Raw genomic sequence first — 14,119 nt, forward strand, 5'->3', positions numbered from 1 at the left:
AATGAGCTATTCCATGCAATTAGAAAGATAATGTGGACTTTCTAATGCGCTCGTGAGGCGTGGCCGGTGTGTCAAGCGAGATGCGTTGGTGGTCGTGATTCGGGATCGGGCGAGGGACCAGGTAGCGCGCACACCAAGGATCGTCTCGAAGAGCGTTGAGCGACGCCCGCACCTCTCTTCGTTCGCACGTTATTGACATCGACCGTAGGGCAGTACGGTATTACGGCGGTGGACCTGCTATTGCTGCAAGCGCTTGGATTTCAAAAAGACAGCTGCGAGAAAACTAGCTCTCAGACCGTGACTTGGCCTTTCCAGACAATCTGTCCTCGAAGATAGGGTCAATAACGTACATGCGGCACGGTGCGAGGACGTAAATTGTGGTCTCGACTCATGCATGGTCTCGCGAGAGACGCGATACACTGTATGCGACCGGCCAGTAACACTGTATGCGACCCGCCAGTAGCACTGTATGCGACCCGCCAGCATACGTGGCGGCATAGAAGAGGCATCCGCCACAAGGTTGTCGCTGCTGTGCACCAGGAGTAGATCCACGCGCAGCTGCGGCAAGGTGGAAGGTGCTTCTTTTTAACGCCGAGGTTGCTGCTGCGTCTCATCCTCCGGTCGATTTCAAGACAACCCCTCGATCAGTTTACGCTCACTTAACTAATACAATAACTATAATAGATAATAATTGGGGACCTAAAAGTCCTTGGCCCAGTCGTCGCCGTCGCTCTCGTATGGCTCCACGTACTCGTCCGGGTCCTCGGGTGCGAAATCAAAGCGTGACGTGTCAAACGCACCGTGAAGCTCGGGCACAAAGGGCACGTCGACTTCGTGCGCCAGCAGCTTGTGCCACAACGTGCCTGCGAAGAAGCGGTGGGCCTTGATCGCCCGCATGCTGCTCACACGCGTCGACGGCGCCTTCTCGAGGCACCGGTTAATGAGGCTGCACACGTCCGGGTGCTCTTCTTCAAAGCCATTCGGGAACGACACGGGTTCCTCGTTGATGCAGCGCATTTGCTCGCGCGTGTTGGGGTGCGAAAATGGCGTCGACCCAATGCACAGCTCGTAGAGCAGAATGCCAAACGACCAGACGTCGGCGCGCTGGTCGTGCTGGTTGCGGGACACGATCTCTGGCGCCATGTAGTCGAGTGACCCGCACATCGTGCCATTCCGCGTGGCGACGCCATCGGGCTTGGCAAAGCCAAAGTCCAGCACCTTGGGGTACCCTAAAGCGTCGAGCACGAGGTTTTCGAGTTTGAGGTCGCGGTAGATGGTGCCTTGGGCGTGGAGGTACTCGAGGGCCAAGACAATGCACGCCGCGTAGAAGCGGACAGCGGCCATGGGGAGCCCGCCTTGGGGCAGCTTGATCGGCGACTTGGTTTCCGAGTGGACGACCGTGTAGAGCTCGCCACCCGGAAGGTACTCGAGCACCAAGTAGAGGCAGTTGTCGTCCTGGAGCGTCTGGTACAAGGTCGTGACGAATGGGTGGCGAAGGCGCATGTGGACAAAGCGCTCGCGAACAATGTGCTTTTCCTGGCGCATACTCACAATGTACTCTTTCGAGATGACCTTGAGCGCGACGGCGCGGCCGCTTGGCCGGTGGCGCGCGAGCTTAACGACGCCGTACGTGCCAATGCCAAGGATGCCAAGGAGTTCGAGGTCCTTCAATTGCACTACAAGCACGCGTGAGACCATCCATCCAGTTTTCGCTAGAGGGTCGACGCACCGTGCTCAAACGCGATCGTCGCCGGGCTCACAAGACACAGCTCTGGAAGCGCGTCGAGGTCGCAGCTCATGGTATCGGTGCGCGAAAACTTGATCGCAAGCGGCGCGTCGGTGTTGTTGGAGGGCTTCTCATCGACGTCGGGCGTCTCCGAGCCGGTAGAGGCGCCGCTGATGGACGTGGAGACTTCTTGCTTGCCGCGCTTCGCCGAGGACGACGCGGTCACGCGCTTGAGGAGCTCGACGCAGCGCAGCATCATGGTATGCATGTGGCTGGTGGTGGCAGCGCGATGGGCTCGGCGAGATCTTTGCTGGGCCGCCAAAGTTGGGGTTTGTTGTTCGTCGGCGTAATAAAATAGCGGCGTGTGTTGCAATTAAATGCGCACCGATCACTACACTTGGTGTTTGTATGCGATTCGCACGCCAGGATCAAATAAAATACCACCTGGAACTTCGAGGCGCGGCTACAAACACCAAGAGCACCGCAACTTCGTGTTCCGACAACATGTCGCAGCTGGCTACCACACCCTTCGAGGAAATGCATACAAAGCCTAAATGTATCGACAACTCGACACTGGCGCGAGGGGATTGGCTAATAAAAGCAGCCAATCATTGCGCGCTTCGAAGTTCGGCGCCCCAGTCCCATTCGCAGTCGGTCGGCGGCTAGGGTACATATATTCTGTACCCGTGGTCGGGGGAGCGTACTGTACGAAACAGTGTAATATCACAAGGGAGCCAAGACAGAGTCTGCACCCGCGCTGCACCGGCGATGTCGGCGCACTGGCAGCGACAACCGCGCGCCCGCTGCTGCCGGACAGAGGACAACAGCTTGCAACAAGCAACAACATAGGGTGGGACGCGGCAGGTCCGGATCGTTGCCGCTGGATGTTTCGTTCGCGACGCGGAAACACTATATTCGGACCACGCAAATCGTGTATTCTGTTGTCCACGCGGCCACATGGCAGTTCGGATTGCCGCACGATGCTGCCGCATCACAAGTCGCGTCGCCCGGCGCCGAGCGCCGGCGCCATGGCCTACCTGCCGTACGGCCTCGGCGCCATCTTCACCCTCGCCGTCCTCAAGTTCCTCTTCTTCTTTGACCCGATTCCGCTCGAGGATATGCTACCGTTCGTCAACAAGACCATGTACAAGGTGTCGACGCTGCATGGTAGGCGCCAATCGCCCGACCACTACGAACCTCAAGTATGTAGGCGACTTTGTGCTCGAGCTCTTCCCGGACGCCGCGCCGCGCACGGTAGCGCACTTTGAGAAGCTCGTCGCGGCTGGGTTCTACACCAAGGACGCGGGCTTCTACCGCGCCGAGCCCGACTTTCTCGTGCAGGCCGGCGGGTTTGTGCACGACAAGCCGTCGCCGTTTGGTACGGTCGACGTCGAATACAAGTACGTCGTTTCTCGTCCTGCTGGCTGCTCAGCGCCGCGTAGCTTGCCGAGCGAAGAGCGCACGCTCGTGCTCGCGCGGTCCGCCGACCCGTCGTCCGGCAGCACGGAGTTTTCCATCATGCTCACCGACAACAGTACGTCATCGGTCTTATAGCGACACACGTAACGCTGTGTAGCGGCTATCAACGCACCCAGCGACACCTCGCCGGGCTACACGGTCTTTGGCCGCGTCCACGCTGGCTACCCCAACGTCAAGCTCTTGGCCGACGTCATGTCCGAAGGCTACTTGGCCAAGAAGAACCGCCACCAAGCGATTGCGTTTGATGCGATCGAGAAGATCACGGCGCTAGTGCCGACCACGCTCGAGCTCCGCTTGGTTTCGGATGCGATCCACGATGCACTGGCGGCGCGGTTCTCGGTTGTGATGTTTGGAAAAACCACGTGTCCGTACTGCAAGAAGGCCAAGGCGATTCTCAAAGAGCTCAAGGCCGAAGTCCTCGTGGTCGAGATCGACCTTCTCCCGCCCGCCGTCATGTCGCAGTACCAGGACATGCTGGAAGCGCTCACCGGTCGTCGCACGGTACCCAACATCTTGCTCAACGGGCAGTCGATTGGCGGCGGCGACGACGTGGAGGCGCTGCACCAAAGCAAGAAGCTGGCGCCGATGCTGCAGAAGGTCGGCGCGCTCGCCAAGGCGGTCGTGCTCGACGTACGCTACAGGATACATGGACTCGACAAAACGGAATGCCTTTGTGTAGAGCATCACGACGAACCCGCTCGTGATCTTCACCAAGTCGTTTGACCCGTACTCCAAGGACGTCAAGAAGCTCTTCAAGTCGCTCGGCGCCAAGGCGGTTGTCATTGAAATCGACACGCGCGACGACGGCAACGCGATTCTATACAACCTCCAGAAGCTCACGGGCCGCAAGACGACACCCAATGTGTTTGTGGCTGGGAAAACCATCGGCGGCTGCGACGATACAAAGGCGCTCCACGAGACGGGCGAGCTCACGCTGCTACTGCAGCAAGCTGGCGCGCTCTAAGCTCGGCAGTGGCTCGTCGAAAAGGGCTAAGTGCGGTTGATGGGAAGCACCGCCCAAGACACGTCTTGTGCCGACAGATATAGTAGCAGTGCACGGTTGGCTATGGAACAATGTCTTCTTCTGCTTTTGCTCTAGTTTCAAGCTCAACCCGCCCCGAGTTGGCTCGAATGATCGCGTCCTCGGTGGTTTGCGGCCCTTCCACCCGATTAGCGGTTGCTTCCGTGCGCGAGCACTGCCACCATGGGCACGAAAAGCACGTCGATGATCGACGTCGAAATAAGACGTCTGAGGGCGCTGGTTGAAACTAGAAATGCTCATACTTATCCGCAGCGACCTTGCATGCGATGACACCCACACCCTTGTGCTCGATTGCACTTCTTGCAATGATCGCGTCGGTTGCGCGTGCCCTTTGCAGCGTGCGTCGCCAGTGCGACTCACAGCGCGCGCCACGTATGTATGTACGTGTCCGTACGTTAATGTACGGAAGGAACACATTCACGGGGTACCAGGTACTTGGATGCGAACCCCAAGCACCACAAGAGCACACGCAGTCGGCGATAACGAGCAGTGGAGCCAGAGAAGTGGGCTTGTTAAGGCTCGACGGTGGCATCCAAACTGCGCTTCAACGTACGACGTTCGTGCGAATGGACGTCCATGGGCCCGGATGGCGCTGGCGCTATTTCCGGCGCGCGTTGGGGCCAGTTGCGATTGGCTCGTCGTCGCCAGCGGAAGATACAACGATGGCGGCAATTGGCATCTGTCCATGGTTGACGCATCCACGCCCGTGTACAAGCTCGCGATTCTCGGCGGCGGCCCCGCGGGCATCGGCATCTTTGTCCGCGCCGCGCGCCTCGGGTACCTCGACAAGCTGCTCAATATGGGTGTCGTCCTCGTGCACGGCGGGCCCGTCGCGAGCCTTGGTCGCGGCAACCTCGGCGACTACATCATCAACTCCAACACGTTTGCCAAGAGCTTGCTCGGCAGCGTCCTCGACGAGAAGCCCGAGCTAGACCCGCCCGAGTCCATCCGGGGCACCTTCTTAGAGGGCCTCGAGGTGCACCCGGCGGCCCAGCGGTTGTCGGCGGTCGGGAATGCGTCCATCAACCTCGTCGAGCTCGGGAATTTCCTCGAAGCCATTGGATACCTCGCGCGCCTCGAGATGCTCAAGTACCCGGGCACGAGCGCGTGTCTCCACGAGACAATGGCGACGCATGTCGAGCGCTTGGCCTCGGACGTGTGCAAGATCACGATCACGCACCACGGCGTCGAAGAAACCATTTTCGCCGACCACGTTGTCCTCGCCATGGGCGGCACGCAGGAGCTTCCACCCGACCTGGACCCGGCGTATGTAGCCAAGGCGTGGACGTCGGACGCCGTGCTGCGCGAACCGGGGCGCCGTGCCCTCGCCAACGCGCTCAGCACGGCCAAGGACAAGAAGGTGTGCATCATCGGCGGCTCGCACAGCGCCTTCTCGGTGGCGTGGGTCCTCCTCAACAAGATGCAGCCAAAGGCCAAGCAAGAACTGAGCATCACATTTGGCCCGAAGGACCTCTCGCTCTTGCACCGCGGCCCGATCCGGTGCTTTTACAATACGAGAAAGGAAGCAGAGGCCGACGGTGTCAGTGTCGAGAAGGCGGACAAGAGCGGGTCTGTCAACACCTTTACGGGGCTCCGCGAAGACGCCAAAGCTCTTTACGTCGCCGCGTCGGCCGGCCATGAACCGCGGCTCAAGCTCTACATGGTCAAGAAAAGCGCGAGTGGCGCGGCGCTGCAAAAGCAAGCCTGCGACGCCGCCGCCGCGATCGTATGGTGCTGCGGGTACGCGACCAAGATGCTCCCTGTCACGATCGACGGGGCGCCGCACTTGGCAGTCTCAGGCGGGGCGCCATCAAGGTCGACCTCGCGGGACGGGTGGTGCCAGCGCACAAGTCGGACGGCCTCGGCTGGCTCTACGGCGTTGGCGTCGGGTTTGCGCTCCGGGCCGCCGTCGATGAAATGAAGACCGAGACGCGCGCCGACGGCGTGACCGTGTACCACCGACGGGGCGCGACGCTCGTACTGGCCGGCGTCTTTGGCGCGGAAGTTTACGGGAAAAACTGCGCAACGTTCGAGGAAATGGTCGACAAGTTTGAGAAGCGGCGCAAGGAAGAGCGCGTAAGCGCCGAGTCCAAGATTCCCGTGAGCCCCAGCATGCTCCTCAAGCGGTGTGCATCGTCATAATGATACAGATGGGAGATGTCATCGTGACGCGTAGGGCGCCCCAAGCACCCGTGGCCGATGACGAGACAGGACATCAAAGCCTTGTACGGAGAGGCCGATGAAGATGATGATGATGTGACGCGGGTCTTTGCATAGAAGCTCGCGATTGTGCCGCGCAAGAACAGCCGTGTCCAAGCTGAGAGCCCGAGCAAGCCACGGGCGCGCAACCAAGGCATCGAAATTGAAGCCAAGGCGCTTCGGCGTAGCAGCTTTGAGGCTGGGAAACTCACGACCGCTGCGCGTCCCGACGTGCAACCTAAAAGCTGCGGCAAGCCCGTGCTAGCAGGTGCTGCCAAGCACGCCATCAATGGCATTCGCACGCGAGTTCTCTAAGTCCGAAACAAGAATATATAATTATTTACTCGGCCTGCCTCCCGGGGTAGGGTCCGTCACCTCAGAAAAACTGGATACGATGAGCGCTTGGGTGGCGACGACTGGACAGATCAAGGCTTCTTGGTCCACACTTGGTACATATCCCAGCGCGCAAGGGCGACATGGTCGGTGATCAACTCCTCGCACGTGCCCCACGCCTTGACCGCGTCGGCGGTGGCGGTCTCGGCGAGCGGGTCTTCGTTCTTGGGGCCGATCAGAATCACTTTGGTCACCTTTGGAAACCATCTCAAGTACGTTGCTAAGAGCGACGGCCGCCGAAGGTACACGGCGAGGAGCGCGACCGTGTTGTCGACCGTCGACGGCCGCTCGCCTGCCTTGACGACGTCGAAGAAGGGCAGGAAGACGTTTACGGGCGCGATATCGAGGCCATGGACGTCAAGGCCATTCTCGCCCAGATGCAGCTCCAATAAGAACTCTAGCAGGCCAGAGCCACTGCCAATGCTGAGGACGACGCCCGGTCTCGGTACGTTGGCCAATGTGTCCCGCAGCAGTGTGAGCAGCGGCGACGTCGGGTTCACGCAGCACAGCGTCGTCGTCTCGGTCAGCGCGTCCAGCATCTCGCGCATGCCATCGACGTCGTTGTCGAGGAAGCGCTGGCGCAAGCAGTCGGCGACTGACAGCGCGCCGCCCGCGTGGTTCCGGTACAGCTGCGCCGGGTGGAGCTCCAGGCCTCGAGCAAGTATTATTACTATGACGTGATTGGTGCAGCAGTCGACCAATCCAGATGTCCCATTTCAGAAACTCAAACTCAAAACTCAAAAGTTGGCATTCGTATTGCAGTTACGACGACGCCGTGTGGATGGCCTTGTGCTGGAGCGCAAGGATCGTGTCGACCTGCTTCGCTTCGGCCTCGTACCCGAGCGCAAGGAGCGACCGCTTGGCGCTGACGTACGGCCACGGGCTCGTGACGATCTGGTCGCCCTGCACACACTTGCGGTGAAACTCGCGGAAGGTCTCGATCGCCTTGGCGTGCTGGTTCGTCTCGGCGTATGCGGTCACGAGGTGCTGCAATACAAACGTCTTCTTCGAGCCAAGGCGCTCGCCGAGGTAGACGACAAAGGCCCACGCGTCGACTGCGTCCTCGTCTTCTTCGTCGGCGGCGGACTCGGGGACCTTGTTCTTCAACGCCCGGCGCACGCAGCCCTTGAGGATGTTCTCGAGCTTGGCCGGCGACGTGACAGCCGTCGGCGCCTCCAGCATGAGCTGCAAGAGGCGCCACCGACGCGCGTTGTCCACAAAGTTTACGAGCTGCCACCACCAGAACGGCGTCGTGAGGTTGAGCAGCGGCAAGCGGGGCTCAAGGAGCGACCAGAGCTCGACTTGGCTCACGTGCGTCGAGCGCGCGAGCGTGTGCAGCACGCGCTTGGCGTCCTCGTCGCTGTAAAAGGTCACGGGAAAGACAGGGCAGGCTTCGAGAAACTCGAGGAGCGCGGGCACCTGGTCCTGCTTGGCCATCTCGACCATGAGCTTGGCGGCCATCGCGCTGGCGTTCGCCACCTTCTTCTCCGCAAGCGACGACACGATGAGCGGCAAAATGCGATCCGATTGGTGCAGACCAATGTACGTTTGCACCAAGGGCCGCGAAAGGGCGCTGCTTCCGTCCCTAGACACACAGAGATCGGACGACTGCTTCTCGCATAATGACGCATCGTACGTGGCAAGGGCTTGGCACTGCGCGTGGACGGCGAGCGCTTCGTCAAACTCGCCGAGGTAGTTGCGGGCGTCCATCGCGACCGCGTAGATGGGCACGAGCGACGGCGAAATGCCGTCAAAGCGCTGCATGTTGTCAAAGAGGGTCAAGACGGTCTCGGCGTACTCGACGCCGTCGGCGCTGTCTTCCTGGTCGTTCTGGAAGCCCGCGGCGAGGCCCAGCATGAGGTTCTGGTAGTCGAGTTCGCGGAGCTTGATACCGTGGAGTTCAATGTCGTCTGCGATTCGCTTCATGTCCTTGAAGCTCTTGAGCGTCTGAAAAAGGTAGAGGGCTTGGCGGTACCCACTCGTGTTGCGCGGACCGTTGGCGTCGCTGAGCTGCCGCCAGAACGCCGCCGCTTTCTCGAGCTGCTTGGTCGAGATCAGCGCCTTCAAGTACGACGCGTTCATGGACTCGGTCGGGTACACACCGTGGCCGAGCGCAAAGTCCATGGCCGCCTCGACGTCCGCGTGCGCGTGCTGGAAGCTAAGCATGCCCAGAAGAAAGGACATGGTGCGCCGCGTCGGCTTGACGAGCGGTGACGCCGCCGTCATGTCTTGGAGGTTTTCGTACAGCAGCGTCGCCGCTTCGTGCTGCCGGTACTTGACGAGCAGCGTCATGGCTTCCTGCTCGACGCGCGCCGTCATGACCGGGGTCGAACGGCGCCGGCGCGGCGTGGCCCTCGAGTGATTGCACGAGCGGGCGGTAGTACGAGGCCACTTCCTTGACAACGCCTGCAAAGTCGTTGTCGTCACAGAGCTTCTGTAGCTTGGCGTACGCAGCGTGCATGTGGTCGACATCGATCGACGGGCCGGTGGCATTCTTGGCCTTGGGCGGAGGCTGCTCAAGGAGAAGTCGCGCACCGCCGATGCACGTAATGGAAGAGGCCGCGCGATGAGGTGCATGGGTCGCAGCATGGCGGGCGACCGGGCCGAGCGCTTCAGGGTCGCGCGGAGGGCCGCGCCAAGGGTGCGTGCTGCCATCGCCGACGAAGTTTCTGGTTGTTCATTGGCTCGCGAGTGCAATTTAATATCCAGCATAAAGACACATACAAACGCCAAGTACAAACGCCTGGTAAAAAAAAGAGCAGAGGGAACAACCTCTCATATTACATACAACCTGTGGCATTTTATGCTGTCGAGCCATCCTCGCCGAGAGCTACCGCCAGCGCCCGACTTGCTGCTGCTGCTCATTCCCCCATGTACCGTGGTAGTAGGACGTACCAAGTATGCTGTGGTACCGTAGCTACCGGTAGAACTGCTAGCTACGGGGTTCTAGCCTAGTCGGCCGTTCAGGCTCTCGTATCCGGAAACCCTAGGCCAGGCCAGGATTTACGGATACGGCGATGGACCGGATGCCAAACGACTCGACAGTCGGCCGGCGGATGATGACCGACAAGGCCGACAAGCCCAAGACGACGCGCAATGCGTTCATTGGGTTCGACCAAGAAGTCAAGTACGGCCTCAAGGTGACGGTACGCGAAGCAAACGACGCTCAGCAGGCCATGTGTCTCTTCTGCCTGCACTTTGGCCGCCAGCAGGCCGAGGGCCGGACGCGCAAGCCCTTGTCGACGGTCAAGATGTACCAGCCGCCGTTTCGCCTCGACAACCTGGCGCAGCACAACCTCGCCCACCACCGCGACCGCTGGGCCGAGTACTGCGCGTTGTCATACGAGCAAAAACGCAGCTACTTTCCAGCAACGGCACCGTCGATGGTGGTCCCGCCGCCGAAGCGCAAGCCCGCAGCATCGCCCACGCTCTGCGAACCACTGCGAGCAGACCAGCCAGTCGCTGAGTCGTTGACCCCGCCTCCACCAACCAGCGACGATGTGCACGTTGCGATGGCCGACGAGCGTCTCGCGATGGAGCGATCCAAGCACGTCATGGAGGTCGAGATGCTGCGAAAGACCGTCGAGCTCAAGAAGATCGAGGTCATTAGCGCAACGATGCTAGCGCGGCAAACTCTAGCCGATGCTGGCGTAGCACGCGTCGAGATCGACCTTGTGTTGCCACTGCCGCAGTTCGATGCCGGTACGTAGTCCGTAGGTTACCATCAATCAAGGCTATATGTACAACGCCTCTTCTATGCTTGCATCTCGTCCTTGTCCGGCACCCACGACAGACAGGTGTGTGGCCTGTCAATGGCGAAAAGCGTGGTGATTCCGATGCCGACGCGGCGGATCGAAGGAAGACAAGAGGGGCAACACCTATGGGGCTTGAGCCCCGTACCTCCTGTACACGAAGCTATATCGTCCAAGCCCACGACGCATCCTGACGCAAGGTATCCATTGCTCGACGGATTTGGCGCGGACGTGCCTAGCGTTCGGCGGCGCGGTGTTTGATTGGCCCGTGACTAGCCTAGTTCTTAGCGGCATGTGATTGGCAGCTCAAAATATAATTGCTCACGCCGTAGGCATACCAATGTCAAATGCTTTAATACAATGGGTGCCACGGAGACCGACGTTAGGTTCGGATGCAGCAGGCGATGGAAAGCGGCGAGCCCAGGCCACAGCAGCACCGCGGAGCGCTCCGGCCGGAGCACGAGGTCAAGTACGGCGTGTCCGTGACGAGCCGCAGCGCAGCGACCGGCGACGCGCTCCAGGCCACCTGCCTCTTTTGCGTGCACTTTGGCCGGCAAATTCGGTCCGAGCGCGCGCGCAGCATCGCGACGCAGGTCAAGGTCTACGAGCCGCCGTTCCGCACCGACAACTTTGTGCAGCACAATAGACTGCACCACTGGGACCACTGGATCGCGTACAGTGCGCGGGACCCGGACGCGAAGCTCGTCTACTTCCCGGCGGCGCCGATCCCGTCAACGATGCAGATCGCCGTGGCGCCCAAACGCCGGTCGACCGCCAAGCGCCCGGCGTCGCCCGAGCCCGAGCCCGTGCTGCCAAAGAAGGCAAAACCCGACGCTATCTCGTTCGGTGATCTGTTGGAGCTCGAGCGCACCAAGTATGCGCTCGAGACGGACATGATGAAGATGGACTTGGAGCTCAAGAACGTCCAGGTCGTGCTCTCGACGATGCTCGCGCGGCAAAAGCTTGTGAACGCTGGTGTGCCCCAAAGCGAGATTGACGCGATGCTACCGCTACCATCTCAGCGGCAGCCGACAATCACGCGCATCTGAGTAAGTGGCATTCACAAATGATTATTCATCCATCGAGATCGCTCCACCGTGCATCCGCTGCCGACGTAGCATACGCATGGGAGATTGATTACATGCGTCTTCTGTGGAGAAGTTCTACGGACAAGTGCCAGTGAGCAGGATACCTGACAAGATCGTTCGTGGTAGCTGGGATGAATGCGATCCCATGCGGCCACGGCGGTCCTCGTGTCGGCGTACACAGTGTACCCATGGAGAGGCAACGTACAGGCACGCGACGTTATATTACTGGAGATATTGTAGTTATTGCATGAGCGGCATGCCTTCTTCCGGCGGCGGCAATGGCAGCATCTTGTCAATGTCGTCTTGAGGAACGCCGGCCTCGACGAGCTTTTGCCGCGCCAGAAGCGTCGAGCTAATGACTTCGATGCTCTTGATGCGAAGCGTCTTCTTCAGGATCTCCATTTCCATCTCTTGCTTCTTCTCGGCGTGCTTTTCGTCCATCGCATCTTCGAGCGGCGGCGTCGCCGCGCGCGCAGCACTCGTCGCGGGTCGCTTGACCGGCGGCGCCTCCAGTGGCAACTGTAGCTTGGGCGCCTCGGGTACGCGGACGCGTTTGCTGCCTTTGGCGTCGCGCAGCGTGAGCTCGGGATGGCGCTCCATGAAGCGCTTGAGCCAGCCGTCGCCAAGGTACCCGGACGGCGGCGCGGCGCGGTTGGACGTATGGTAGATCTCGTTGGCCTTGCTGAGCACCATTTGCCGGGAGACGTGGAAGCCATTCGTCTGCATCTCGACGATCCACGCAGCAATGTTTGTCTCAATCGGCACGCTCAGCACGGGCGCGGGGCCCGGCTTCTGCAGCTTGACGTCGTTGACAAACTTGTTGGCGCGGTTCGTGATCGTGCGCTCGGGGATGTGCGGGAACTTCTGGTGCACTTCGCGCAGCTTGGTGCCACCGACGTACGCCTGGACCGCGGCCTCGAGCTCGTCGGCGCTATATCGCTTCTTCTTGCCGGTCATGCTGGGAATGGCAAAGTCAGTACAAATCCGCTCCTTTCGATTTTCCACCAATAAAACACGATCGAAAGTGCTACACGCGCTCGTATTGGCTAAAATCCAAGCCAAGATCTGGTTCGGCCCCAGAAAAGTGCTCGGTACGAAACGATCGTGGCAGCTGCCACGACCACTGTACGAGCGCGTCGAGGATGGACGACTAGAGCTTGGCCTCGGGCAACAAAGGGTAGTGGTGCTCGTAGCAGTACAAGACGAACTGCCCGGCCTTGGAGCGGCGAAGGTACTCGTAGCGCTCTTGGAACTTGGGGGCATGTTGGCCGGGTTCAAGTACGGCGCAATGTACCGGCTTTGCTTGGGCCCGAGCAGCAGCGAGACGTGCGAGCAGAACGAGATGTCGGCGGCTGAGAACGTTGGGCCGGCCAAGTATGTCGAGCCCAGCGGCGCTGCGCCCAGGATGTCGTCAACGCGAGCAAACTCGGCCTCGATCTTAGCCCACGAGCGCTCTGCGCCGTCGGGCGTGACGTTCAGCGACCGAATGAGCAGCGACTTGAGAACGGGATACACCGCGCTGACGGTGGCCGAGAGCGCTGCACTCTCGAGCGGGTCCGTGAGGACGGCGCGGCCCACCGGGCCCATCGAAAAGAGCGTGTGGTAGGCGTACCGGCGGGCGTGCGGGCCAAACTTGTTGTCGTAGTAGAGCTCCTTGGCCTTGACCGCATCGTTCGGGTACAGCGCCGGTAGCGACTTGCCGCAGAAGGTCATGATCTCATCGCTCGACTTCAAGATGTTCTTGGTGCCACCGACGAGGAGAAGGGGCACGCTGCGCCCGCCCTTGGAGACGGTCCCGGCGTAGTGGAAGAGAGGCGCATGCTTCTCTTCGACAAAGTCTACCTTGGCCGCGCGCAGACCCCAGCGCGCCTTCTCGCAGAAGTTGGACGCAGGGATCGTCACGAGCACGTGCTTGGCTCGCGTTGCTGCTGCCATGGCGCTGATATCCAAACTGCTGCATGCGTCAACCGATGGGGATGGGTGCAAAGTGCTTTCTTATAACCGACTATGTAGGAAACAAGGGCAGATTCCGATTGTCGTGTAGGTAAACGAGCCTTTGGATATGTTCCGCAGGACGGCTTTCAAGAATGACAAGCAAGATTTGGATTTGGATCGGCTGCCCAATATTATTACCGGTATTGTGTGGTCGATCTGCACCTTTTAGCGGCCTGGAGATCTGTGAAGCTAGCTAGTTAGGTATACATGGGTCCCGCGAGCGTCGGGCGGGTGTTGGTAGGCGCATGCGAGGGTGAGCTCATACCGGTACTGTAGCCTTCTCCAGACTGAGAAGCACCAATCGAAGCTCGCCGGGAGGAGGCCATTCGGTATTTAACAGCGCACGCAAATGCACTGGACGCCCCCATCAACTGGGAGAAAGAATGCGCGTTCTTCAAGGTCGCACCAGTCGCTTGCTTTCCACAGAGAACGATAGATTCCCTCA

The 14,119-nt window shown here is 60.2% G+C and overlaps 8 protein-coding genes across 8 annotated transcripts; 4 read left to right on the forward strand and 4 right to left on the reverse strand.

Annotated features, from left to right (window-relative positions):
• Positions 1 to 655: 655 nt before the first annotated feature.
• SPRG_06637 (AGC/PKA protein kinase) lies at positions 656 to 2,063 on the reverse strand. Its single transcript, XM_012345451.1, has 2 exons — positions 1,730 to 2,063; positions 656 to 1,676 (listed from the first exon to the last, which is right to left on the reverse strand). The coding sequence occupies exons 1-2, from the start codon at positions 1,992 to 1,994 to the stop codon at positions 700 to 702; spliced, it is 1,242 nt and encodes a 413-aa protein (XP_012200841.1). The 5' UTR covers positions 1,995 to 2,063; the 3' UTR covers positions 656 to 699.
• A 593-nt stretch (positions 2,064 to 2,656) lies between these two features.
• Positions 2,657 to 4,292, forward strand: SPRG_06638 (hypothetical protein). Its single transcript, XM_012345452.1, has 5 exons — positions 2,657 to 2,893; positions 2,937 to 3,126; positions 3,169 to 3,260; positions 3,303 to 3,835; positions 3,885 to 4,292. Exons 1-5 carry the CDS (start codon positions 2,707 to 2,709, stop codon positions 4,167 to 4,169), a joined length of 1,287 nt encoding a protein of 428 aa, XP_012200842.1. The 5' UTR covers positions 2,657 to 2,706; the 3' UTR covers positions 4,170 to 4,292.
• A 638-nt stretch (positions 4,293 to 4,930) lies between these two features.
• Positions 4,931 to 6,793, forward strand: SPRG_06639 (hypothetical protein; the record flags this gene model as incomplete). Its single annotated transcript, XM_012345453.1, has 3 exons — positions 4,931 to 6,373; positions 6,424 to 6,472; positions 6,525 to 6,793. A coding segment is annotated over one exon (1,238 nt), but the record flags the coding sequence as incomplete, so codon positions are not given.
• Positions 6,791 to 9,158, reverse strand: SPRG_06640 (hypothetical protein; the record flags this gene model as incomplete). The annotated part of the gene is made up of 4 exons (XM_012345454.1): positions 6,791 to 7,491; positions 7,538 to 7,575; positions 7,606 to 8,424; positions 8,476 to 9,158. The coding sequence occupies 4 exons, from the start codon at positions 9,156 to 9,158 to the stop codon at positions 6,872 to 6,874; spliced, it is 2,160 nt and encodes a 719-aa protein (XP_012200844.1). The 3' UTR covers positions 6,791 to 6,871.
• A 698-nt stretch (positions 9,159 to 9,856) lies between these two features.
• On the forward strand, positions 9,857 to 10,549 carry SPRG_06641 (hypothetical protein; the record flags this gene model as incomplete). The annotated part of the gene is made up of 1 exon (XM_012345455.1): positions 9,857 to 10,549. One exon carries the CDS (start codon positions 9,857 to 9,859, stop codon positions 10,547 to 10,549), a length of 693 nt encoding a protein of 230 aa, XP_012200845.1.
• A 446-nt stretch (positions 10,550 to 10,995) lies between these two features.
• Positions 10,996 to 11,674, forward strand: SPRG_06642 (hypothetical protein; the record flags this gene model as incomplete). The annotated part of the gene is made up of 1 exon (XM_012345456.1): positions 10,996 to 11,674. One exon carries the CDS (start codon positions 10,996 to 10,998, stop codon positions 11,638 to 11,640), a length of 645 nt encoding a protein of 214 aa, XP_012200846.1. The 3' UTR covers positions 11,641 to 11,674.
• A 245-nt stretch (positions 11,675 to 11,919) lies between these two features.
• On the reverse strand, positions 11,920 to 12,636 carry SPRG_20163 (hypothetical protein; the record flags this gene model as incomplete). Its single annotated transcript, XM_012345570.1, has 1 exon — positions 11,920 to 12,636. One exon carries the CDS (start codon positions 12,634 to 12,636, stop codon positions 11,920 to 11,922), a length of 717 nt encoding a protein of 238 aa, XP_012200960.1.
• A 193-nt stretch (positions 12,637 to 12,829) lies between these two features.
• SPRG_06643 (hypothetical protein) lies at positions 12,830 to 13,614 on the reverse strand (the record flags this gene model as incomplete). The annotated part of the gene is made up of 2 exons (XM_012345457.1): positions 12,830 to 12,931; positions 13,006 to 13,614. The coding sequence occupies 2 exons, from the start codon at positions 13,612 to 13,614 to the stop codon at positions 12,830 to 12,832; spliced, it is 711 nt and encodes a 236-aa protein (XP_012200847.1).
• Between the last annotated feature and the right edge of the window lie 505 nt (positions 13,615 to 14,119).

The sequence above is a fragment of the Saprolegnia parasitica genome (assembly GCF_000151545.1).
Source record: "Saprolegnia parasitica CBS 223.65 unplaced genomic scaffold supercont2.23, whole genome shotgun sequence".
NCBI classification, from domain to species: Eukaryota; Oomycota; class Saprolegniomycetes; order Saprolegniales; family Saprolegniaceae; genus Saprolegnia; species Saprolegnia parasitica.